The sequence below is a fragment of the Tamandua tetradactyla genome, chromosome 1, assembly GCF_023851605.1.
Source record: "Tamandua tetradactyla isolate mTamTet1 chromosome 1, mTamTet1.pri, whole genome shotgun sequence".
NCBI lineage: Eukaryota > Metazoa > Chordata > Mammalia > Pilosa > Myrmecophagidae > Tamandua > Tamandua tetradactyla.
Genome location: NC_135327.1, coordinates 3,968,153 through 3,993,229, shown reverse-complemented (window position 1 = coordinate 3,993,229; position 25,077 = coordinate 3,968,153). Strand labels below are relative to the sequence as shown.

Genomic DNA, 25,077 nt, shown 5'->3' with positions numbered 1-25,077 from the left:
ACCTTCAAGTCTGTCTAATTTCCTCTTTTTTTCACCCCACTGGCAAATGCTGTCACCTTCAAAATTACCCAGTGACAGCTGCTTCTCTCCACCCCCTGTCACCACGTGGCCCAGCCACCGCCACCTGTCCCCGGTGGTTCAGTCGTGAAGGAGCTTCTCTCCACCCCCCAAGGCCTTTGGGGATGGGGGGCATAAATAATGAACTCTAAACCGAGTCCCACCTCACAGGAAAGTCTGCCTTCCCTGTGAGGCAGCAGCTCTGGGCACTCACGGCCTCTCCGGAGCATCCACACACATCCTCACCCCACGTCTGTACCCCTCACCCCACATCCTCACCCCTCACCCCACGTCTGTACCCCTCACCCCACATCCTCACCCCTCACCCCACATCCTCACCCCTCACCCCACGTCTGTACCCCTCACCCCACATCCTCACCCCTCACCCCACATCCTCACCCCTCACCCCACATCCTCACCCCTCATCCCATGTCTGCACCCCTCACCCCATATCCTCACCCCTCACCCCATGCCCTTACCCCACATCCTCACCCCTCACCCCATGTCTGCACCCCATGTCTAGCACTGCACCCCACATCCAGCACCCTGCTGGGCCTCCAGGTGGGCTGATATCCGTCTCCAGAGGTTCTTCCCTCTTCGGCCCTGCCCGGCCTACTCTACACACCAGAGGCCCGAGGAAGAAGAGAAGGAGGAAGAGGGAAAGGAAAGGACTCGGGGCAGTGAGGGAGAAGAAGAAGCTGGGGGAGAGCAGAGATAAAGGATGATGGGGTGGGGGCGGGGGTGGGTGGGAGAGGGCCTGCACACCCAGCCCTGGCCGGGGGGACCCCCATGGGCCCATGTGTGGAATCAGCCAAGGTCACTGACCTGCAGACCCCACCAGCCTGCCGGGCCCCAGAGAGCTGGTTCACTGACCTGCAAACCCCACCGGCCCTGCCAGGGGCTCCAGCGGGACAGGGCAGGGCTGGACACAGCCACCCACTTGGGCGCAGATCGCTCATCACCCCGGCCCCAGCCCCCAGCTCCCAGCCCTGGCCCTGGCCCCCGCCCCAGCCCCACCTCCAGCCCCCAGCCCCCAGCCCTGGTCCCGGCCCTGGCCCCCACAGCCCGGGCCACTCACTTGCCGAGGAAGCACTTGGGGATGGTGCTGAGCTTTCGCCGGCGGTCTCTGATCAGGTTCGCCTTCTTGTTCATCATCATGTGGTAAAGCTTCTCCCCCTTCTCGGCAATCATGACGTAGGCGTCACGCTCCATGCCCAGCTTCAGGCCTGCGGAGGGCACGGGGGGCACAGTCGGCCCTGGGGAGACCCCAGACCCAGGGGAGCAGAGGACGAGCCAGCCGCTCCCAAGAGCCCCCCACCTGCCCCTCACTACTGGCAGCATCACCCCCGAGCTCCCACAGCTCCTGCCACCGGAGCCTCCAGAGAATGCTGGGGAGGGCGTGAATCTCCCCAATTTTACAGATGGCAAAGCAGAGGCCCCGAGAGGGCAGGTCCTGGAGTCCTAATAGGCAGGACTTTGACCCCGGAGCCAGGCTCCAGAACCATGTTCATAAGGGCCCTACCAGGCCACTTCCCCAACTGGTCCCTAAATTCAGAGGCTGTCCAAAGTCCGCTGAGCTCTTCATTCCAGCCAGGCATGGAAGTCCACCCATGCCCCCAGCAACTCACATGAGACCCTAGCCCCGATCCCCGTTCCATGTGTCCCACCTGGACACCACCCACGCCCGACGGCAGCAATGACAAACAGCAACAGCAAAGGTTCTTACAGCACTTACTCCACTCAAATGCTCAAGAAATCCACAGGCAGGTACTATTTGTATCCCCATTTCACAGATGAGTAAACTGAGGCCTGGAAAAGCTAAGTCCTCTGTCCCAGGTGATCCAACTACAAGGGGTGGAGCCAGAATTCGGACGCAGGAAGCGTGGTCCCAGCTTGGAGCCCCGGACTGGAGCACATGCCCCAGCCCTAGCGCAGAGAACACATACCCCAGCCCTAGTGCAGAGAGCACCCCAATTCTAACGCTTGAGGCCACTCAGGCCGCACCCCACCATGGTCAGCTCACCCCGTGCCGGCCACAGCCCCCAGCCCCAACCACAGAGACACTGGCCAGTCACACCCTGGCCAGGCAGGAGCCAAGTGATCACTTGCAGAGATCACTAACTGTCCAGCCAGGAGCCAAGTTCAGTAGTTAATTCAGCTTCCTGGCATTTAAGTGAATTTAGAGGCAATAGTTTAAATCAGGAAAAATCTCCTCAAAATCCAGATATCTGGCTTCTCTAGAAAAAAGTAAAATCAACGGATCTAGCCGTGCTGGGCACATAGCCCTGATGGGTGACACTGACTTGTGCTTGGGGCGAAGCAGGGAAAGGAGAAAAGCAGACGGACTGGCAGAATCGCAAGGACTGGCTGATTTACTGAATTGGGGGTGTTGGGGGGACTCGAGGACAACATCAAAATATCGAGCTTGAGCTCCTGGGTCGAGGCGAAGGGTGGGGAAGAGCGGGTCTGGGCCCAAAGCGGGGTGGGCATTCACAGCTGCTTTAGATGGGGAAAGTCTGCGGTGCCTTGGGCGCTTCCAGGCGGTGGTTTACCGCGGCCAGTGGGAGAAGCAGGGAATTAGGAAGCATGCCCAGGAGGAAAGAGGCACAGGTCAGCGTCTCCGTCCCGGATCCTCAAGGCGAAGGGGCCACGGATCCCAAGCCAACCCACCACATCCGCCTGCCCTTGTGCACACCCCTGCCCCTCTCTGGGCCTCAGTTTCCCCATCTGTCCAGTGGGCTGGCACAGACGACCTCGGTGATCTCGGAGCTTCATCAGGGAACAGTCCCAGAGCTTTCTACCCTCCAAAAGCTGGCTGCTGGGGGGCTGGCCTTTCTGGGAAGGACCCCCCAGCTTCCCCAGGCCTAGGGAGGAGCTGTGCCCACCCCACGCACCCCGGGAGTGCCAGATCCGGGCCCCACTCACTCTCCCGCTGCTCCCGCTCGCGGATGATGGCATCCAGCCACCTCTGCTTCTCCTCCGCCGTCTTGGCCATGCAGACGAACCACTTGTTCTTGGCCGTGTTGTGGATCTTCCAGCCGTTGGTGACGGTGTAGCCGTTGCTGTGGTAATCGGCTGCAGGGGCGGGATGCGGAGGGTCAGCCAGGCCATGCCCCCCACCCCACATGCACAGCTCAGCATCCCACCCCACCTGCCGGCACGCACAGCCCTTCCCACTCGGGAACAAGGGGCACCGGCAGGATCGGACCTTCCAATGCCCACTCCCTCTCCTGACCAGGATGGACTCTGCACACAAAGGCCCTCATGACAGGGGCTTCGTGACCTCGCGGGTGACACGGGGTGACTCACGGGGTGACACCACAGGGCCCAGGAGCTCCTTGGCCTCCTCGCCTGCCTGCCCGCCCATGGGGCCTCTGTCAAAGGCCAGTGCTGACCCGACAGTGCAGCACGGCCGGCGGGCACGAGCCAGTGGACCCCTTTGGAGACAGGTTGGCACCCGGTGGTGAAGCTGAGGAGGGCCTGCCAGAGGGGTCGGGGGCCCAAAACCCACCAAGAGCCCCTGCCGCAAGCAAACTCCAGGCCTCGTGCCGCCTGGGACACCCGCCAGCACGCTCACACGTCCCTCGATGTGAAAATGCGCAGTGGGAATCACCCTGGGGCCGCCACTGGAAGCACGGAGGAACTGGGAATCCCACAGGGCGGTGGCAACGAGCCAAGCACAGCCCGCGGCCCCGACCCTGGGTGCAACCCACTGTGTGATACTGAGCAAAAGGGGGGGCCGCGGAAGGAAACCTACGGCTCTGTTCCCTTAGCAGGTTTCAGAACCAGGGAAACCTTCCTTAAAATGTCTGATACCTCGTACTTGAGAGGCAAAAACGTTTTTTAAAAGAAAATGCTTCTCGCGAGCTTCAGACAGTGACCTTCCGGAAGGAACTCGAGCGGGCTGAGGCGCAGGGCTGGCCGGGGACCCAACTGTCCCGCCCTCCACACTCTCCACCTCCATCACCTTGGGGAACCCACCTGTCCCGTCCTCCACGCTCTCCATCTCTATCACCTCGGGGGACCCACCTGTCCCGTCCTCCACGCTCTCCACCTCCATCACCTCGGGGGACCCACCTGTCCCGTCCTCCACGCTCTCCACCTCCATCACCTCGGGGGACCCACCTGTCCCGTCCTCCACGCTCTCCACCTCCATCACCTCGGGGGACCCACCTGTCCCGTCCTCCACGCTCTCCACCTCCATCACCTCGGGGAACCCACCTGTCCCGTCCTCCACGCTCTCCACCTCCATCACCTCGGGGAACCCACCTGTCCCGTCCTCCACGCTCTCCACCTCCATCACCTCGGGGGACCCACCTGTCCCGTCCTCCACGCTCTCCACCTCCATCACCTCGGGGGACCCACCTGTCCCGTCCTCCACGCTCTCCACCTCCATCACCTCGGGGGACCCACCTGTCCCATCCTCCACGCTCTCCACCTCCATCACCTCGGGGGACCCACCTGTCCCGTCCTCCACGCTCTCCACCTCCATCACCTCGGGGGACCCACCTGTCCCGTCCTCCACGCTCTCCACCTCCATCACCTCGGGGGACCCACCTGTCCCGTCCTCCACGCTCTCCACCTCCATCACCTCGGGGGACCCACCTGTCCCGTCCTCCACGCTCTCCACCTCCATCACCTCGGGGGACCCACCTGTCCCGTCCTCCACGCTCTCCATCTCCATCACCTCGGGGGACCCACCTGTCCCGTCCTCCACGCTCTCCACTATCATCACCTCGGGGGACCCACCTGTCCCGTCCTCCACGCTCTCCACCTCCATCACCTCGGGGGACCCACCTGTCCCGTCCTCCACGCTCTCCACCTCCATCACCTCGGGGGACCCACCTGTCCCGTCCTCCACGCTCTCCACCTCCATCACCTCGGTGTTGATGCGGCCCCTGAAGATGTAGAGGGAGCCGCTGACAGACTTGGTCCTCTTGGCTGATTTCTTGCTCCCGGTAACCCTGAAAGGGAGGAGGGGGTCAGTGCGCCTCAGCGGGCTCCGCTGTCCCCACTGAGGGAAGAGGACACCAGCACAGGGGTCGCCTGGGGGGGCGGGGCCCAGGACGGGTCGGCAGCGTGGGCTTCCCGCTGGGGCTGGAGGCTTGGGCAGTCACACTCCTCTCCCGGCCAGTTTCTCTGTCTATAACATGGGCTGGTCGCCTTGCTGACCTCGCGGAGCCACTTTCAGGAGACCAAGGCAGGGAACCAAGAAGGGACAACAGAATCCCACGCTTCTCGGCTAGAAGATGGGAAGAGGCCCACCAAGTCTCCAATAACCACCCCCTGAAACAAGCCAGAAGGGAAGGAGCGCCTGGAGCGGCCAGTCACCCCACGCACACACTCCCGGCCACTGTCTATTCCTCTAGCCAGGCCCCATCCCTCCACGGACCGCACATTCATTCAACAAACACCTGACCAGCACCTTCCATGGGGAGGACACCATGTTAGGGGGCCATGGGGGCCATTCACCTGTGCCTTCAGCAAGCATTTATTGAGTACCTACTGCATGCCAGGCACTAGGCTAGGTGCTGGAGAGACAGCAGTGGACCCTCTGAGAGTTCATATTCTAATGCAGAGGGCAGGGGGCACAGGGACACGGTCACACAGCCCGTGAGCCAGCACCCCTTCTGCTCCGGCGAAAGAGAAAGCAGGGGTGGGGGGCGCTGGAGGGGGCATGTGATGTGAACGGGGGAGGGAGGTGGTCAGCAAGGGCCCAGCTGAAGGGAGGACGCTGCAGCCCAGGCCTGCAGGGGAGGGAGGGAGGGAGGAGGCCATCCAGGCCGTGCATGGGGTGTGCCCGCCGGCATGGGGGGAGCCGAGGAGGCGGGGAGGGCACAATGCTGCAGGGCCTGGGGGAGCCGGGAGGGGGGTTGAGCCAAGCACCGAGGCATCCGCCTGAGGCTTGAACGCCCCCCAGGCTGGGGAGGAGGTAGGGCAGGAGGGAGGGCAGAGGCGACCACTGCAGCAATCACTGCAACAATCAGGCGCCGGGCAGGTGTAAACATACGCATACACACATGTGCGCATATTCACATCATGGTAAACTTACAAAAGTATAAAAGCCACACCAAAAAAAAATGCCCAAAGAAGCAAATGGCTCAATCAGTTTTTACACAGTGTAGCTCCCTCTGCCCCTCCCACCCATGGTCAGGACTCTCCTGGCGCTGGACGCTCTAGACTCTTCTACCCGCATCTGAAGTTGCACCATGGGTTCATGCAGCATGTCCCCTCGCGTCCCGCTCCCCTCCCCAGCCTCCCAGCCACGTGGCGGGGCGACCGTGATGGACAGCTGGGCTGACGCAGCTGGGTGCTTCTCTGAACGCACGTGCTCTGCAGAACATGTGTGACTCTTTGGGTTCTATTCCTAGGAGAGGCACTGCTGAGCCAACAAGGAATGGACCAGCCAGCTTGAGCAGATACTGCCAAGCCGTTTTCCAAAACGGTCGTGCCAAGTCATCCCCTGCCGGCAGCACAGGGGCGTGCCAGCTGCTGCAAAGTCTCTACAGCTGCAATTTCATTGCTCATTTTATCGGCTCTGGTATACAGTAGTATCTCATTAAATTCTAATCTGTGTTTCTCTGACGGGTAACGAGATGATGCGCTTTGCATGCTTATGGACTCTCTAGACAAATTCTTTTGCGAAACGACTGGCCCTTGCCCATTTTTCTGCTGGACTGTCTTTTCCTTTATGAGTCGTGGTGGGGGTTGGCGAGCTTAGTCCATAAAGGGTCAGAAAGTAAACATTTTTAGCTGTGTCGGCCATACATGTCTGGCACAATTTCTCAACTCTGCCCTCGTGGCAGGAAAGCAGCCACAGAGAAAACGTAAACAAATGGGTGTAAATAAATGAAACTTTATTTACAAAAGCAGGTGAAGGGCCAGATCGGCTTATAGAACTTCTTCACAAATTCTAGATATGAGTCCTGTATCAGTTATATGGACTGCTAAGATCTTGCAGTGAAAAGAAAGGGAAAGTCTTGCCTTTTTACTCTCTTCATGGTATCTTTTGATGAACAGAAGTTCTTAATTTTCACATATTCTAATTTATCTATTTTTTAATTCATAATAATGTTTTGGTTCTATTTAAGAAATCTTTTCTTACTCCAAGGTCATGAAGTGCTGTCTTGTTTTCTTCTAGAAGCTTTCTTGTTTTACCTTTTACATTTAAATCTAGGATCCGTCTGTGGTTGATTTTGTGTGTGGTGTGAGGTAGGGGTCAAGATTCATTTTTTTCCCCCAATGGATATAGAATTGACCAAGCACCATTTTTTGAAATGCATTGCACTTCTGTTGAAATTCACATGACTGCTTCTAAGTGGGTCAACTTCCATACTCACTATTCTACTCCAATAATCTATTTGTCTGTTTTTACACGAATACCATGCTGTCTTAATTACTGCCACTTTAGAGTCAGCCTTGGCATCTGGTAATAAAAGTCCTTCTCTTTCATAATTGTCCTGCCTGTTTTTGTCTCTTTTGCATTGAAAGTTTACAATCACCTTTCATTATACACACACACGCCACACATACAAAACCCCACCTGGAATTTCTGCTGGGATTGCGTTGAGGTTCTGGACAAACTCTGATGACAGAACAGAAAGGACCTGCTGTTGAGGTGGGTGTGGGGGGTCAAGTCTGAATCAAGAGTGAGTATGGCTTTGGCCTCAGGTCCTGGGTAAACAGATGGGAGTGCTATTTACTGAGACTGAGGAACACGAGAGGAGGAATTTTGGAGCAGAGGTTGAGGTGAAAAAGAAGAGTCCTGTTTTAGACACAATTTAAATAGGAGGTAAGTGTGAGACATCCAAGTGAAGACATGAATTTCTTCTACTTTACATACCATGTACCCAAAACATTATTCTAACATGTATTATCTTACTTAATCTATATGAACAACCCCATGAAATGGGAACTATTTTCATATCCATTTAACAGATGAGAAAATCAAGGCACAAAGAAATGGGACATGACTTGCCCAAGGTCACACAGCTAATAAGTGGCAGAACCCTTACACGCTACTGCCTCTAAGATGGTAAGCAGACAGTTGAGACACATGGCACTCAGCTCTTCTGGGCCTCAGTTTCCCCTTCTATAGAATGGGAGGGGGCTAAAAGCCACCCTTCTGCTTCTGACATCCAAGAAGCCTCTGCTTTTGAATTAAACCAGAAATGCTCTGAGTCTGAGACCTCCTCTGACCCAGGTCCAGGACAGGCGGTGCCCTGCACGAACCAGGCAGAATCTCCGAGCAGCGTCAAGCGTCTCCCGTGACCACGTCAGAGCCAGGCCTGGAGAGCCATCCACCGTTGCCCCATTCCTTGAACTCTTGGAGCCCAGCACTCCAGCTGCCTAACCAGAGACGGAAAAGCAAGTCACCTCATCGCCTAGTCGCATGCCAGTCTCTCAGGAGATGGGTCCCTTCCCTCCAGCCAGCCTGAATTGCCCACACAACCAAGAGCTCGTAGAGGCTGCAGGGGAGACCCAGCAGGAATCCCGTGTGATTCTAATCTGCTCTGTACCTGCCCAGGTGAAAAGCCCCCAAGGAGGTGGGCACTGGAGTCACCCAAGGCTGAGCCAACTCTGCCGAAAGGTGGGAGCCATCCCGGGAGTGCTGCAGGTGCATTCTGTCTCCAACCCCCAGTGTCCTGGAGAAGTGGCTGTGCCCACAGCCCTGGGGGTGGCAGCAGGGAGGGGCGGGGGACGATGCTACCAGCAGACATGAAACCGCGGCAGGAGGCCTCCTGGGACAGCGCCGGTGGGGGCAGGGAGGGGGCAGGGAGGACATGGAGGGGGCGCTGGGTGGGGACAGAGGACACGGCACAGAAACAGGAAGTGCAAAGCCAGGGATGGTAACGCCCAGGAGAGAGATGCTGTGCGGCCACCTGGGAGTGAACGGGGTGGGGGGAGGGGGGACGAGGCCCTTGGCACAAAGGAGCGAGCCCAGTGCACGGAGAGGGCAGCAGGGAAAGGGCCTGGGGTCCATGACAGCCCGGGCCTCCGTCCTGAGTAAGAACCCAGGCCAGGTGGCCGGAAGTGGGCCACAGCAGCAGCAGCTGGTCCCTGTCCACGCCTAGGTGTGCTGGGCACACCTTACACACTCACTCTTCATGAGGACCCTTGATGCCATCATTAGCTCTGTTTTACAGATGAGGAAACTGAGGCACAGAGAGGAAGGTCACAGAGCTAGAGACTAGGAATTCAGGTGCAAGGTGCCTGGACCTTTGCCCAGCACCACCATAAATGGCTTCTCACCCCCTTTTGCCTGTGAGAATACCAGGTTGAGATAGCCCGGCTGGGGGGCGGCGAGGAGCCCCGGAACGGCCGCTCATCCTGCACACCTAGAAGGCTGGTGAAGTGGGCAGGGCGGGAGGAGCAGGGCGGCCAGGAGCATGTGGCCGCAGGGCCCCAGTGCCGGGCGGCGGCGAGGTCAGACATGACTCAGCCCTCAGCTCTACATTTTGCTACAGAGATGAGTAAAGAAGCTTCTGGACAGTGGCTGTCTCACCCCTAAGGAAAAGTAACAGGAAGGAAAAATCAAGCATCTCCGTGTTGGTTGACTGATACCATCCTCTACCTGCTGAGAAAAAACCCTGAAAGGCAGGAATCTGCCCATCCACTAATCCACCCAGCTAACCACCCACACAGCCCGCACCCCCCATCTCCTAACTCCTCTCAATTCACACAGCTGTCCATTCAACCATCCAGTTATCCAACCTTTCGTTCCAACCTCTGCAATCAACCAACCATCAACACACCTGCCCAACTGACCTCTAATCCCCAAACGTCCTTCACCCACCCACCCTTCACCCACCATTCACCCAACAAACCATCCATTAAGGCCCTCGACCCCCCCATCTAAACACACCTTTGCCAGTTCACCACGCCTTCATGTCAATCTCTCCAACTACCCAAATGTCCATGTACTCCACTCAACTTTCCACGCGTCCCTCCATCTGATCATCTCTTAAGCCTCCAACCCTTCAACTACTCATTCATCTCCACACGCATCCATCCCACCTCTCTCCATTTCATCTCCCATTTACTATCCATTTTATCTCCCAAACCTCCAAACCACCCATCGATCCCTCTTTCCATCTGCCCTCCCAGCCCATCATTCACACCTCCACTCATTCACACATCTGCTTGCATCTCCCACCAGCCGGCCGTCTATTCATGCAGCCAAGGGCTGGTAGACTCTGCAATGTGCAAGAAGCTGCAGCAAAAGGCACAAAGAAGAGGAAGATACAATCTTTTCCCTCAAGAAGCTTAACGAGCAGAAGAGTCTCTCCCCACCGAACGCTCGACCTTGGTATCCTAGGGTCACGGGCTGCTGCTATTACAGGTAACCTGCAGATTTCAATCATCATCTAGACCGACACATTACAGTAGCCACAGGTGGCTGCTGAGCACTTGAAATGTGGCTGCCTAATACACATACACACTGGATTTTGAAGGCTTAGTTCAAAAAGAAGAATGAAAAACAACTTATAAAATTGATTACATGTTGAAATGGTAATATTTGAGGGGTATATTAGGTTAAAGAAAATATAAAATTTCACCTGTTTCTTTTTGCTCTTTTTAATATGACTACTAGAAAATCTAAAATAACATACGTGGCTCACATTATTTTTCTACTGGACAGCAATGATCTGGAATAGGCCCCCTGACTCACAGTCCAGGGAGGGAAAGCCCAGAGAGAGATGATGAGCCCAAAGCATCACTGCAAGAAAGTGGCAGGGCAGCCCCAGAGCCGGCCTCCTGGCCCACCTGGGCAGCCCCCCACCCTGCCCCCAGCCTGGCAGCCACTCACCTGGATTTCCGCTTGCAGTAGACGAGGAGGTTGTCGAAAAGGAAGAAGGCTCTCTCCTGGATGTTGCCCGCAGAGATTTTTAACAAAGTGCCTTGCAGGAGGAGCTGGGTGCAGATGTCTGTGAGGTTGGAACCCTGAGAGAGCAGGGGGGTACAGGGTATGAGGCGGCAGAGCCGGCAGGCGCTCGGAATAGCCCCCCTCCCCAGACACGACTGCAAATCACTGGCCCCCTCAGCACTCCCCAAATCCACACACACCACACGGGCAAATCTGTGGGGGAGGTGGAGAACCAGTGCCATCTGATCAGCAGCCTCCACGTGTGGGGAGTGCCGGGACAGTCCTGGGAAAGCGGGCCGATGTGGCCGTGGCGCAGGATGGGGGCTGGGGGTGTGGGGAGCAGAGCGCCCACCCACAGACTCACACGGAGCCCACGGGCACCTGCTCCTGGTGGGGTGTGGGTTTTGTTTGTAGCGGGGACAGGGTTGCACCTTCCCTTCTCCTTCGTTATTTAAATCTTCCTTTGTCAGCATGTCTCCCTCAAAGAATGCCATCATATTCCCAGCACCGACAACCCCACCAGGTGTCCAAAGGTGCTGCCGAGCGGACCACCATGGGGCAGGACTCAGTGCGTCCAATCCAGCAGGGAGGGAACAGTCCTGACTTCCCCAGGCCATCCCTGCCGGGGAGGGGGCATCTAAGGGGCCAACGTGCCTGAGGTTTAGTGAGCATCACAGAAACCCGGGTGGTGGGTCGGGGGAGGCATGGGGGAGCGAGACGGGCCTCAGAGGACAGCGGGAGAGAGGTGACAGGGAGGGCTGAGGAGGGCCTCGGGGGAAGGGACCGCGAAGGGCCCAGGGAAGAACTGGAGTGGGGAGGGCCTAGGGAGGGAGGACCCGGGCAGGGCAGAGATCTCAGACCAGTCACTAAGAGATGAGAGGCTGGAAAGAGGCCCCGGAGGGCATGGAATCCCAACCCAAGCAGTCCACCGCACACCCCAACCCAGGCTTCTCTTCTCTCCCAGGCACGCGGCTTCGGCTAGCCCTGGCTGTCCGGCCCAAGAGCCCCTTCCAGCCCCCCCAGCAGGCTCCGTCGTGGGAAAGGATGACTCCCGATGGGCCCACTTCCACCTCACTTCCCTGAAGGACAACAGCTCCCCGGCCTCTCCTCCTTCCTCTCTGCCCGGGCCAGGAGGTGGCCATGACTTTGGTGGAACGCAGCAGCAGGTGGTGGAGGAAGGTGTGGGGGAAGCCAGGTCCCAAGACAGCCCACCTCTGCCCTGCTGCTGAGACTCGGACTCTAACTCCTTGACGCCCTTCTCCTTTGTGATTTCCTTCTCACAACAAACACACATTTCAATGCCCAAGGCAAGGCTGCAGCCATCAGCAGGTGGGCAGTGGGCGCCTCTAATATTTAGGCCCGGGGATTACTGGTTTTGGGGTGACTGATTTGACGGGGCTGCAGACCACAGCAAAGGGAGGTACAAACAGACAAGCTCTTGTCCTTGCCTAGAAATGAACCCGTGGAAGGAGAGAGGAATTGTTTGTAAGAATCTCCTTCCCCAAGGACTCAACACTAGAGCCAACAAGAAGTTCACACTGAAGTGAGACCTGCTGACTCAGTTATCTCTGAGACCCAAAAAGGGGAATTGGTTTTGGCATTTAAGAAATCACAGGGTCTGCTCCCTGCCACTGCCTCTCTGCCCGCTGCTAGACCTGGTGTGTGCCACGCCCACGGCCCGGAGGGCACAGCCACGTATCAGCCCTGTCGGTGCCAATGCCATCGCAGACGCTCATCCGGGCCCCGGAAAACAGCTCCTAGTGGGCCAGAGTCGTGCAACCCAGGGCAGGGCCCCCCCAGCACCACAGCTCTCAGCCTGGGGTCCAGGTGGGCACATGCTGCAAGCGAATCCCCGACACCCACGGCACCTGCCCACTGCGGCAGGGCACGCGTATCCTTGGAGAAGGCCAAACCACCAGGTGGCCCCCTGGCCCCTGCTGACATCAGGGCAGCGACCTCAAACTTGAGTGTGCCTCACAAATCACCCAGAACACTTGGGAAACAGGCTGCTGGGCGCCACCCCCAGGGCTTCCGATCCAGGCGGTCAGCAAAGAGGCCCAGAGTCTGCATTCTCAGCAAATTCCCAGGTGACACCGACGCCACTGGTCCAGGGACCACACCTTAAGAAGTTTCACTCTGGAAGATTCCATGAGCTTCAGAGCTGGGCCACTTTCAATTCTGTTTTTAAACTGGGTCCCTCTACCAGCCTCCCATCACATTTCCTTTGTTATCTGCGAAGCTAGCTCATTCTCACAATTGCCCCGAGATCCAGGAGAGCAGGACTCGTCTCCCTCAGGTTTCTTGCCAAATCCCTCCAGTATCTGAAATCCTCCAGACCTTCTCACTTCACCAAGACTTACATGGTTTTACGAGGTGCAGACACCACGTCCCCGACCTCACCTTCCCCTACTCACTCCTCACCAGCCACTCAAGTTTCCTTCAGGCCCTTGAACACGCCCAGCTCCTCCTGACTCTGAGCCTTTGCAGCTGCTGTTCCCTCAGTCTGGACACTCTTCCCCATGTATCGACGTGGCTCTCTCCAGCCCTTCCACCCTCTGCCCTGATGCCTCCTCTGTATTTGCTCCTATCTGCTCACACCTGCCTCCACCTCTAGAAGGCCAGCTCCACATGGGCAGGACATTCTCTGCTCAATCCCACTGACTGCCCAGTGGCCAGCACACAAAAATCCTCTTGTATACTATCCATGTACAGACAAAACTAACGAGGCAGAACGTATGGCAGCCATGTACTAGGGTTCTTTATGCATCTCCCACACATATTTTTCTGGACCTCTCAACAACTCTGGGGTCGAGGGACCCCCATGCCCTTTTGATGGATGGGCAAACTGAGGCACAGAGAGGGGCAGCTGGGAAATAACAGGACCAGACCTAAAAGCCAGACCAGTCTGTGCCAAACTTTCTACCACGGCACCCAGAAGTGCTGGGACCTTAATGCTTTCCCCTTTACACTCCTACACAGTCCTGGGCATTGGCTCTCTGCCGCAAGCAGGAGGCTAAGAAACCTAGGAGAGGGAAGCAGGCTGGAGGGGACAGCAGAGGGGCCCAGCTCAGAGCAGCCCCTGCTCAGTCCAGAGGCGGGGAGGGGCAGCTTCAGTCCTGCGGAGGCAGCAGGAACCCTGTGCCTGCACGGCCCCAGGTTCCCCTTCACAGAAAAAACACACGTGTCCCGGGCACGTTCTAGCACATTCTTGGTGCCAGCACTGCACAAAACTCGCAAAGCCCCTGCTCTCGTGGAGGGGCCGCTCCCCTGTGGGGGAAGACTCTCGACCACCAGGTCCCATCCCCTCCAGGCGGCCACGCTTGACGCTTCCGGGCTCCGTGCCCCAGGGGCTCCAGACACCAGCAAGAACTGGCAGAAACATCCTTCCAAAGCCCCAGAAAACAACTCAAGAACTGCGTAACGGGGGGGGTCCTGAATCAAGGAAAAGGGCACGTGGAAGCATAGGCTCCAGGGGTACCTAGCTGGCCTTGTGCCACCTCTCACCAGCGTGGTGTGGAGCTGGCCAGGTCCCTGGTCCCAGTTCCAGGGGGAGAAGAACGACTCCTGCACACACTGGCAGCGCGTGTCAGGCCCACTCTCCCCGGGGCAGCCTGAGGGACGCCATCCCAGGACCTGCCCTGCGGGTGGAGGCGGCTCCCAGAGCCCTCCCAAGAATGCTGTGGGATGGCAGAGACCGTGCTGCCTGGGGCGCAGGGCTGCTGGCCAGAGGACACACGTGCAGTGCCCAGACTCTCCTAGGGGAGAGGGGAAATCTGTGCCCGTGTGAACCAGGGAGTTCCTGAGGCCACGCACAAGCCCAAGACAGAAAGCACCAGGGAGGCCCCCCGCTTTGGCCTGAGTCCAGTCTCTAAACACACTCTAGGGATAAGCTCTAAGAGACAGCACTGACAAAGTCAGTCTGCAAAGACTGGGAAAGGTATTTTCCTTTCCTCCTCCTTTGTTTTGTAAGTTTAAACGTTCAACAAGTATGATCTATGCAACCTAAAGAAAATGGATTGATAGACAGACAGACAGATAGATGGATGGATGGATAGGCAGATTGACAGACTGATGAATTGCTAAAATCCATCAGCAAATGTGGCAAAATTTTAAGCAGTAGATCTGGGCATCTGAGGGGATAAGAGTTTATTGGAGTCTGTAGGGGGTTTGTATCATTTTATAATGGTCCTGTAAGTTTGAAATATTTCAAAACTAAACGTTAAAAAAAATAGCAAACTGTAATAAAGCCTGAGCAGATGAGGGGCTGCTTTGGCCAGGCGGTCAGGGAAGGGCTCTGTGGAGGTGGCATCTGTGCCTAGCTGGTGCCAGCCAAGTGAAGAAGCAGAGCACAGCGGTCCTGGAGAGAAGCAGGACAGGATGTGCAAAGGCACTGAGGCAGGAACAGGCCTCTCCAGAAAGGAGAGGCTAAGTTAGGGAGGTATGAAGCAAATGTAACAGGAACCATCCAAAAGGGCCCCGCGAAGGCACTTGGATTTAGTGGGAGTTCTAAATAAGGGAGTGGCAAGATCTGATTTGTGTTTCAGAGGATGAATTAGCCTTGCACTAGAAAATAAGGAGATTTGGCGAGGAGAAGCCTGGCCTCCTGCACCAGGAGCTGGGTGTTTGTGATGAAAGCACCCCTACACCACACCCCACGCCACACCCCTATGCCACACCTGCACACAGGGTGCACATGACTCCCGGTGGCACAGCTCCATCCATGCAGGCGGCAGCTCTGGGCAGGCAGCAGATCGGGACGTCCCCTGCCCAAGACCTCTGGCCACCTGCTCTCCCCTCCCTTAGCCACACCCACCTACAGGCCCCAAACTCCAAAATGGCCTCTCTGTCTGAATCTGGAGCCTGGCCCAGTGGTAGCCCCAGCTCCCCAAGGTCACGAGCTCTAGACCTGAACCCCACAGGGAAGGGAAGAAGCAGCTTGTGGCTCAGGAAGCTGCCTCCACGGCCTTGGCTGAGGACCACACAGGGCCACCCCGCAAACTGCGTCTGGAGTGCCAGGCCTGTTGCAGGGGTGTCCCTCCACCCAGCCCCGCGCACATACACAGGGAGAGGCGTCCCCTCTCGGGGGCCAGGGACCTCACTCCAGGTAACCCAGACTTGTTAAAATTGCAGGAGAAGCATTAGAGACGATGACAAAAGCTAAGACACGTACAGGCCTTACCTTTGCCAGTGCTGTTCTGAGTACCTTACACAAACTCAGCTCATCCTTACAAAAGCCCTCACTTTTCAGGCAAGGAAACTGGGGCACAGAACAGTAAAGCGGCGTGTCCTAGGTCACATAGCTAGAAAGTGAGCAAATGGGACTCGCGCCCACAGGGCCAACCCCACCCCCGGGCCTCTAAGCCCTGCCAAGGGCCCCTCTGCCATGCGCCTAAAAGCCGTTCTAGCCATCAGCCTAGAGCAGGGGTCTCCAAAGGGAGCGTGGGAAGATGTGAGAACCTCTAGTCCAGGCCTTTGTAAATGGCTCTGTTTCCTGCTCTGTCCCCATCTTCCCTTTCGAGGGTGAGTGGGTAGTTGACGGTCTCCTGAGCCAGGGGTTCCAAAGCCAGCAAGGAGCTCTCCCTATTTCTTAATTAACATGCATTTTGACCGTTGTGAGCTTCCAAAGAAAATCCACAGGGCTTGAATCTGTGAGTGTCTCTCTGCAGGGAGACCAGTCCATCCTGAATAGGAGCCTTGAGGCTTTGTGCAAAGCTGATGATGCTTTTTGCACCTAAAAAAAGAGACAAACTCTGCTCTGCAGCCACAGCTCCTCCTGACAGCCCAGCCTCTCCTCGGAGCAGGTGCTGACCTGAGTACTTTGTGTGCATCACCTCCCACACCCCGACCGTGGTCCCTGAGGCAGGGCTGCTACTACACAGGCTTTTCAGATGAGGAAATCGAGGCAAAAGAACCCCTCCTGCCGCGGGGGTTGCCTCGTGCACTTACTTCCAAGGTGATGCAGCCTACTGCCATTTCCTCACGCTCGGCAAAATGCACTTATAGATTCAAATTATCTCGTTTCGGTGGAACCAGTATTCAAGACAAGAGAGCAAGTGGCTGACAAAGGATCTTGCAGAGAAACCACAGATTGGAGATGGTGCTGACGCCGGCCAACCAACTGCAAGGAGGTGGCTAAGATGCCCCTGTTCTAAGCAGACGTGCCTTCTCAGTCACCTTCCAGGACAAGGAATGATGACCATGCAATCACATCAGGCAGGAGGGCAATCAAAAGGTTAGAAATTACAGAAATAAAGTAACTGAAATAGGGGTTTGCAACCACTATCAGTCACCAAGAACCACACGCTAAGTCATGCAGTCCCTGGAGACTGGAACTACAGACAGCATGAAGCCATGGCAATTAGTTTGACTTTTAAACATTATTTTACTAGCTAGAACCTATTATTTTCACAAGTCACCTTGAGGATTAACTTTAGTTAAAAACCTTTCTATGGCATGAAAGCCATTTTACATTTTCCAAAAGAACATCAGCACTCCACACCTCATGTATCTTCAAAAGGACAGCAGGAAAGAAACTTGAAGACATTGTTACTAAGACTAATAATAGAGAAAATGAGACCAAAAGAGCAGGACAAACTTGCTCAAGGCAGGACAGTCAGTACATTATAGGGCTGTGCCTCAAAACCAATTCCCTGTGCCTCAGTCTTCTCATCTTGCAGGATGTGGATAATAACGGTGCTTCCCTCATGATGACGGAAGCTTACAGGTGCTCCGTAATTGCCAGCAATTCTTATGCCAAGTCTTACTCAAGAAAGAGCAAGAAACATAAGGACCACCAAGTTCCTGAGTTATAGATTGTCAGGGTCAGATAGGGCCCTAAACGAGCCCTTAGTCCTTTCCCTAGAACTCACCAGAAGGAGTAATCTGGAAACTACTGCTGCCACAGCTGCCACCGAGCTTGCTCAACACCCTTTCCCCAGGGGCCTAAGGGGGAAAGTTTTCTAGCTGAGTTCCAGGAATCACTTCGTCTCCCAGAAAAATTGCTCTACTTCTTCTTTTTGACAATAAATATTAGGTAACTTTCACATGCTGCTGTTTTCACCCCGGCTGCCAGGAAGTTCAGAGTCCAACCAGACAAAGGCTTGAATGAGCCAACTTTATTTGCCCTGTGTGCTCTCAGGGTGAGCACTGTGCTGATGGTGGTCACGTGACCCAGTTCTGGCACAAGGCTGACGGTGGTCACGTGACCCAGTTCTGGCACAAGGCTGACGGTGGTCACGTGACCCAGTTCTGGCACAAGGCTGACGGTGGTCACGTGACCCAGTTCTGGCACAAGGCTGACGGTGGTCACGTGACCCAGTTCTGGCACAAGGCTGACGGTGGTCACGTGACCCAGTTCTGGCACAAGGCTGACGGTGGTCACGTGACCCAGTTCTGGCACAAGGCTGACGGTGGTCACGTGACCCAGTTCTGGCACAAGGCTGACGGTGGTCACGTGACCCAGTTCTGGCACAAGGCTGACAGTGGTCATGTGGCCTAGTTCTGGTCACTGAGGCAGGAGGGGGAAATGCCCCTGGGGTGTCCTCCAGTGGTGGAAAGAACTTCTTCTCGTGGCCCTGGCCATGCCCATCTCTCTTGAACACACGATCGCTGGAGTTGCTGCCATCTTGGAATGAGGGGAAGGCCAAGAGGCCTGCGAGAGACCAAATCAGAGCGCTGGCCTCATAACTGCGATGAGAGTGCTGAGCGACTACAACCTAATGGACATGCCTGAGACTCGGGCAGTTTCCGATGGCAGACAACAGAAACCGAGCTATATAGTTCAAGCAGGAAGGAACAAGGTGCCCACTCGATCACTGAAGGGGTGAGAGGAACTAGGGACCGAGGCTAGGGCTCCAGGAAAACCGACAACACCGGAGGACTGGCACAGCAAGGGGGTCCACCCGCTGCCTCTGCCACTGTGGGGAAAAGGGCGACTCAGAGCTCATACTCCAGGGAAAGCCATCCAGGCTGCATCCGGGCACCCCACAGCTGCTGTCTCGACTGTCAGCTACAAAAAGTCAGCCCCCACAGGCGAGACGCACACCCACCAAAAAAAAAAAAAAAAAAAAAAAACGGTCCCCGCCTCTCAGCACCCCAGAGGCTGGAACCCAGGACTTCTGCTAATGCAACAACAGAAAGCCAAGCCTGCCCACAGCTGAGCTTTGCTGCAAAAACAGCAGGAGGGCAGCTTCCATCTCACCTTCCCAGTGTCTGGCAGCTGGATCTGATTCTGGCCAAAACCCAAGTTCTATCCCAAATGTGAGCTTCAAGGGAGCCTGGGTGAATGCAGCTCTTTGCCCCCCGGCCTCAGCAGAGGGAGAGCAGGACATCTGACAAGCCCAATCCACACCACTCACCTCCTCCCTGACCAGAGGCCGTTCCTCTCTGCAGCCAAACCCACAACCTCGCAGCGATAGAGAGACATATTTGGGATTCCCCAACAAAGAAAAAGGACGTCAAAAATCTGAGCACAGCAAGTGCCTACAAAGGCCTGTCAAATCCGAAGGGTCAGCGGTTCAATTACAGAGCATAACCTCTGCCGAAGAGTCTTTTCTCCTTGGCCTTAATCTCCCAAATCCAGCTGTACTTGCTCTGATTTTTCATTTATTCAGATCTTCCTATTTTATTCTACAGACTCATAGGGAATCCTAATAATCCAAGGAAGAGGTGGGGGGTTAAACGAAGTACATCCAATTAGAAGGCCTCAAGAATCCCATCCCCTGATAATCACGATGACAGTAATATCAATACTTAACACCTGCGTACCTACTAGGTGCCAGACAGGTATGAGCAAAGAGTGGGTTCAGAGAAGTTAAGGCATTTGCCCAGTCGCCCAGCAAGGAACAGTGTCAAAGCTAGAACTCAACTCCGAGGGTGAACACATCGAACTGCTACCCTGGACCTCGGAGTCTAAAGCTGAAAGCCCTGGAAACCAGGCAGCCAAGGCAATGCGGGGAGGAATCTGAACGGGGATTTAATGGGGAGCGGTGGGGACTGAGGCAAACTGGAGGCTCCAGGAACTGTTGCTGTGGGAAAGGGGGGCCCGGTCTTACTAATTTCTCCAGAGCAGCTCAAAATCTGGGTTTTCACATGGACTTAACTGGAAAGTAATTCCACGACTTTTCACACCCACTGCGTAGGCCACACAACATGCACTGCAGGCAAAGCTGGCACCCAGGCCACCCGCTGGTGCCCGCCGCTGTGCGGCGCCCGGGCCCCCTCCAGCCCTGGAGGCCCCTCCTGCTTGGACAGACCTCCCAGCCCTCGATGTGGGACTGCAGCTGCTCCAGGGCCTCCAGTTTCTCCATCTGCCGCTTGGTCTCGTTGATGTTGGAGCAGACGGTCTTCATGGCCTGCAGGGCGCTCTGCACCGCAGGGTGGTCCGGGTGCTTGCCGGGGGTCCTCTTGGCCAGCTCCTGGGGGGGACAGGAATGAGAGGCATCAGCCCAGGGCGACCAGACACGACCTGCCGGTCACCTGGCCTGGAGCCACCTCCCAGCGCTGCCATGTACAAGCTGTGTAACCCGGGGCTGCGGATCATCACTCATTCATTCATTCACTCATTCATTCGCAGTCTGTGCAGGGCTCCTGTGGATATGACGTTTCAGTGAAGGAGACGGTCTGAAATAATGAAAATCAAGTATATAGGACAATGCCAGGCTGTGATAAACACTATGAAGACAAACAAAACTGAGGAGAAGGGTGGGGCAGGGAGGTGTCCTTTCAAACAAGGAGGTCAGAAAAGGTGTCTCTGAGGAGGTGACGTGAGAGCAGACCTAGACGAAGCAAAGGAGGGGCTTATGAAACCCGGGGGAAGAGTGTGCCAGGTGCAGGGAGCTGCAAAGGCGAGTGCTCGAGGTGGGAGCATGGGTGGCACATGGTGGGGACCACGGAGGAGTCCAGGCAGCTGGAGTGGAGTAAACAGAAGAGCAACAGAGAGACAGGGAAAGAGGGAGGGAGGCAGGACAGGGAGGGAGGAAAGCAAAGGAGGGAGGTGGTCAGAGAAGTGGCAAAAGATACTGCCCACCCCAGGCCCAAATTTCCCATCTGTACAACAAGAACACAGTCCTGACACAAGCGACAACACGCATGAACCCTGAAAACACTTTGCTCAGCGAAATAGGCCAGACCCAAAAGGGCAAACGTGCATGATTCTGCTTATATAAGGTATCCATATAGGCAAACTCCTGGAGACAGAGGGCGGCGGGGGCACGAAGTTATTGCTTAATGGGCACAAAGTTTCTGTTTGGGGTGAAGAAAACGTTCTGGAAATCAGGGGTGTGCGGGTGGTTCAGTGCTAGGATGCTCGCCTTCCATGCAGGAGATCTGGGTTCGATTGCCGGCCCCCCCAAAAAAAATGTTCTGGAAATTGATAGCGGTGAAAGTTATACAATGCCCATGTCACTAAATGGTACACTTAAAAATGGTTAAAATGCTTTTATGTTACGTATATTTTACCAAATTTGTTTAAATGCTAAAAAAAGAAAAAAAAAAAGCCTCCACTTTCCAGAGACATGGGACAGGACCTTTGGCAGGACACGACAGGCTCTGCACCCCAACCCCACCGCAGCTTCCTCTCCGCTCACCCCTCGCCACTAGTACAGCCTGGAACATTCTAAGGGCTGGCCCAGGGTTCACAGAAGGCTTCCAGTCTGGCAGTGAGTGCCGAGAAAGGACCTGGGAGGAGGGGGTTAGCTCACCCTCAGGGTATCAGACGCATCGCCCGACCCCACCTGCCAGCCTCGCACCGGGGACAGTGCCAGCACAGGTAAGTTGCCCTAATCAGCCGGCCCAGACCCAGGCTGAGCAGTCCTAGCCTCTCCCTGGCACCGCAACATCCCAGACGCCGTCCCGGCAGATGCCACACTCCCGGGTGACAGCTACAAACACGATGGGTCCGAGGCCTGGCTCTGCTGGTCATCCTTCCAGTCAGAGCTGCAGTGCCATCCCCTGAAAACTGGTGGTGGTGGTGATGGTGATGGTACAACGGTGATGACAGGTGATGCAGCAGCAGCTAATGCCTGCTGAGCTCACAGGATAGGTTCTATTGTTAGTCCACCTAACGGATGAGGAAACTGAGGCACAATGAGAGCACCCTAGTCACAGAGAGGTAAGGGGAAGGACAGGGGTCTGGAGCCCGGAGTCGATCGGACCTGGAGGATAAGGAGACGGCTGGAGGACACAAGTTAAGCAGGATTGGGAGCGGCACTCTCCCAGGCAGGGTGCTTTCCTGAGCACTTCCTGCAGAAAACCGACTCCAAAACTGCCCTCTCTGTCCAGTTACTTCATGTCCACCCTGTGTGCAGAGGGACAACCTCTTTTCTGAAAAGCAGGTTCTAACGGTCCCGAGGTCTACAGGCTCCGCCACAACCAGCACTCGGGTTTGCTGGGCTCCAGCCGGGTGCCCAGGAAGCCAGGAGAGAGGAGCTGGGCCCTTGCTCTCTGGCCACGCCAACCATCAAGCTGGAAAGAGCACTCCTATGGGGAAAAGGAGGGGAGAGCGGACAGCAGGCACACGTGGTACAGACACACATGATAAATCAGAGAAGGGGAAAGGCTGTGTGATCTGAAGCAAGCCAGAAAGGCTTCAAGGAGGAAGTGAGATGAAGGCAGGCGGAACATGGAGGGCAGAGCACCATTACAGAGAGGAAGCATTTCGACTCAATCATCACTCAGCAAATACTGACTAAGCAACTGGTCTGTGATCTGGGCACTGGGGAAGGGGCAGAAAACAAGACTTCTCTCAGGGAGGGCAGTCTAGAAGGAAAACAGTCAATAATTAACAGTTAACTATTAGCAATAATAATATGAGCTAATATTTAATGTGCATTAGCTTCCTGGTCAAGCTCATTTACTCTTCATAACTACTCTAGAAGTACAGATTGTTATTATCCCCATTTGAGACAGATGAAAACTGAGGCACAGAGAGGTCTGGTCACTTGCCTAAAGTCACACAGCTGCTAAGTGGCAGAACTGAGCCCAATTAGTCTGGGTCCAGAATCTGCGCTCTGACCCTCTGCACTATGGACAACCTCAGATAGTCAAACAGCGTGGTAGTTAGATTCAGGTGTCAGCTTGGCCAGGTGAAGGCACCTAGTTCTGTGGCTGTGGACATGAGCCAATGGCATGTGAACCTCATCTGCTTCTGATTACATCTGCAGACAGCTAGGACGTGTGCCTGCTGGAATGAATGACATTTGACTTAATTGGCTGGTGCTTAAATGAGAGACTCAACATAGCTCAGCCCAGGCAGCTCAGTACACCTCATCTCAGCACTCACAGCTCAGCCCAGGCCTTTGGAGATGCAGAAAGGAATCACCCTGGGGAAAGTTGCTGGAACCCAGAGGTCTGGAGAGAAGGCCAGCAGAGATCGCCCTGTGCCTTCCCACGTAAGAAAGAACCTCAGCTGAAAGTTGTTAGCTGCCTTTCCTCTGAAGAACTAACAAAATAAATCCCCTTTTATTAAAAGCCAATCCATCTTTGGTGTTTTGCATTCTGGCAGCTAGCAAACTAGAACAAACAGGAATACTCTACTGTCAAATAAATAATTTATATTAACTTTTGACAGATGCTACAATGAAAACTAAGGCAGGCAAAGGGCCAGGGAGTGGGGGCGATGCAGCAGTCAGGGAAGACCTCCTGGAGGGGACGGGCTGCACATGGAGACCTGAGTGAAGTGGGGACCTGGGCTGGGCAAGCCTCGGTGGGAACAGCACTGCAGGAGCGGGAAGGGCACCAGCAAAGGCCCCGAGGCAGTGGGGAAGGAAGCGCAGGGAGGCCCATGAGGCTGCAGCTGAGTGAACAGGTGAGGGCTGGGAAGTCAGTCGACACGCAGACTGAGGCCACATCACAGGAAGGCACGGTGGATGGTAGGGGTTTGTGGGGTACGTACCCCAGAAAATCAAGTTCTTAACGCCAACCCATCCTGTGAGCATAAATCTATTGTGAGCAGGTTCTCATGAGGTTACTCCAGGTAAGGCATGGCCCAAGGTGAGTCTTAATCCTCCTGCTGGAGTCCTTTATAAACGGGCTGAATACAGGGAGAGATGGTTACGGGAGCAAGAGGTTGAGAGCAATGGAATGTGGGAGCGAAGGGAGACATGGCGGACACCTCCATGTGCTCTGCCACGCGAAGAGTGAGCCTGGAATGGCCAGGAGCCGCGCTCCAGGGATAAAGCATCGCCTGACAATGCCTTGAGCGGACGTTTTCCTCAGCCTAAAAAAAGTTCATAAACGAATAAATCCCCATTGTTAAAGCCACACGTTTCATGGTACCTGCTTTGAGAACTGAGACATGGGCCTCTGGGCTCACCACATGCCTGGGCAGCTCATGGGGTTCTGCAAGCCAAGGGTCCCCCCAATTCACCCTTCACAGGAGCCCTCCGGCCACTGAGCAGACAATGCAGGGGAGGGAACGTAACACGAAGAACAGAAAGACTATCCATAGCTGCTGCAGATGGTCAGGAGAGAGAGGAGTGTGGCTCGGACCAGGAAGCTCTGTGCCCCTCATTCATTCATTCATCCATTCACTCATTCATCGAGACACCCCCCCACTACCATGTACCCTGAGCTAGGCCAGACCCTCTGTCAGGGACAGGCAGCACAAACAGCTGCCAGCCTACCGGCAGGTGCGTCCATGCACAAAAGACATGACCAGTGGATGGAGCTCAGCTCACCCACCAAAGCCACCCACCCATGCTCCCTGAAGGAGTGCCTTGAAACAGCTGGAGCTCTGCCAGGCCAGCCAAGGCCCAGGAGGCCAGTATAGGGGCCAGCGCTGTACCCCGCAGCCGGCAGGGCTGAAGCTGCTGGCTAGTGAGGCCTCCAACCATATCCACAGCCCCTTCTAAAGCAGGGGGAGACCTCAGCCTGCACGCCAAATCCAGCCCAACGTCAGCTTTTATTAAGAAAGCTGTACCGGCACACAGGTATTCTCCACGTGCACACTGTCGACGGCTGCTTTTGTACTATACTGGCAGAGGGCAGCAGTGACCACATGGCCTACAGCACCTAAAGTATTTACTATCTAGTCCTTTTGAGGAAAGCCCGCTGACCCCCCAGTCTAAAGCGACAGAACAGCTTCTCAGCTGAGCCCAAGCTCACCCAGGATAAAGGCGATATTCCCAGCCTCCCCGGGACCCTAGGTTCCAGGC

The 25,077-nt window shown here is 55.7% G+C and overlaps 1 protein-coding gene across 5 annotated transcripts in view; it reads right to left on the bottom strand.

Annotated features, from left to right (window-relative positions):
* The window catches only part of PREX1 (phosphatidylinositol-3,4,5-trisphosphate dependent Rac exchange factor 1), a 193,616-nt gene that overhangs the window by 58,627 nt on the left and 109,912 nt on the right, over positions 1 to 25,077 (bottom strand). For 4 of the 5 annotated variants that reach the window (XM_077167406.1, XM_077167425.1, XM_077167436.1 and 1 more), the window contains 5 exons: positions 20,179 to 20,340; positions 10,868 to 11,001; positions 4,903 to 5,021; positions 2,983 to 3,132; positions 1,136 to 1,283 (listed from right to left, as the gene is read on the bottom strand). In XM_077167406.1, coding sequence (XP_077023521.1) covers positions 1,136 to 1,283; positions 2,983 to 3,132; positions 4,903 to 5,021; positions 10,868 to 11,001; positions 20,179 to 20,340 — 713 coding nt within the window. Of the gene's footprint in view, positions 1 to 1,135; positions 1,284 to 2,982; positions 3,133 to 4,470; positions 4,505 to 4,902; positions 5,022 to 10,867; positions 11,002 to 20,178; positions 20,341 to 25,077 lie in introns of all 5 variants that reach the window. The other variant, XM_077167416.1, reaches the window with a different exon arrangement.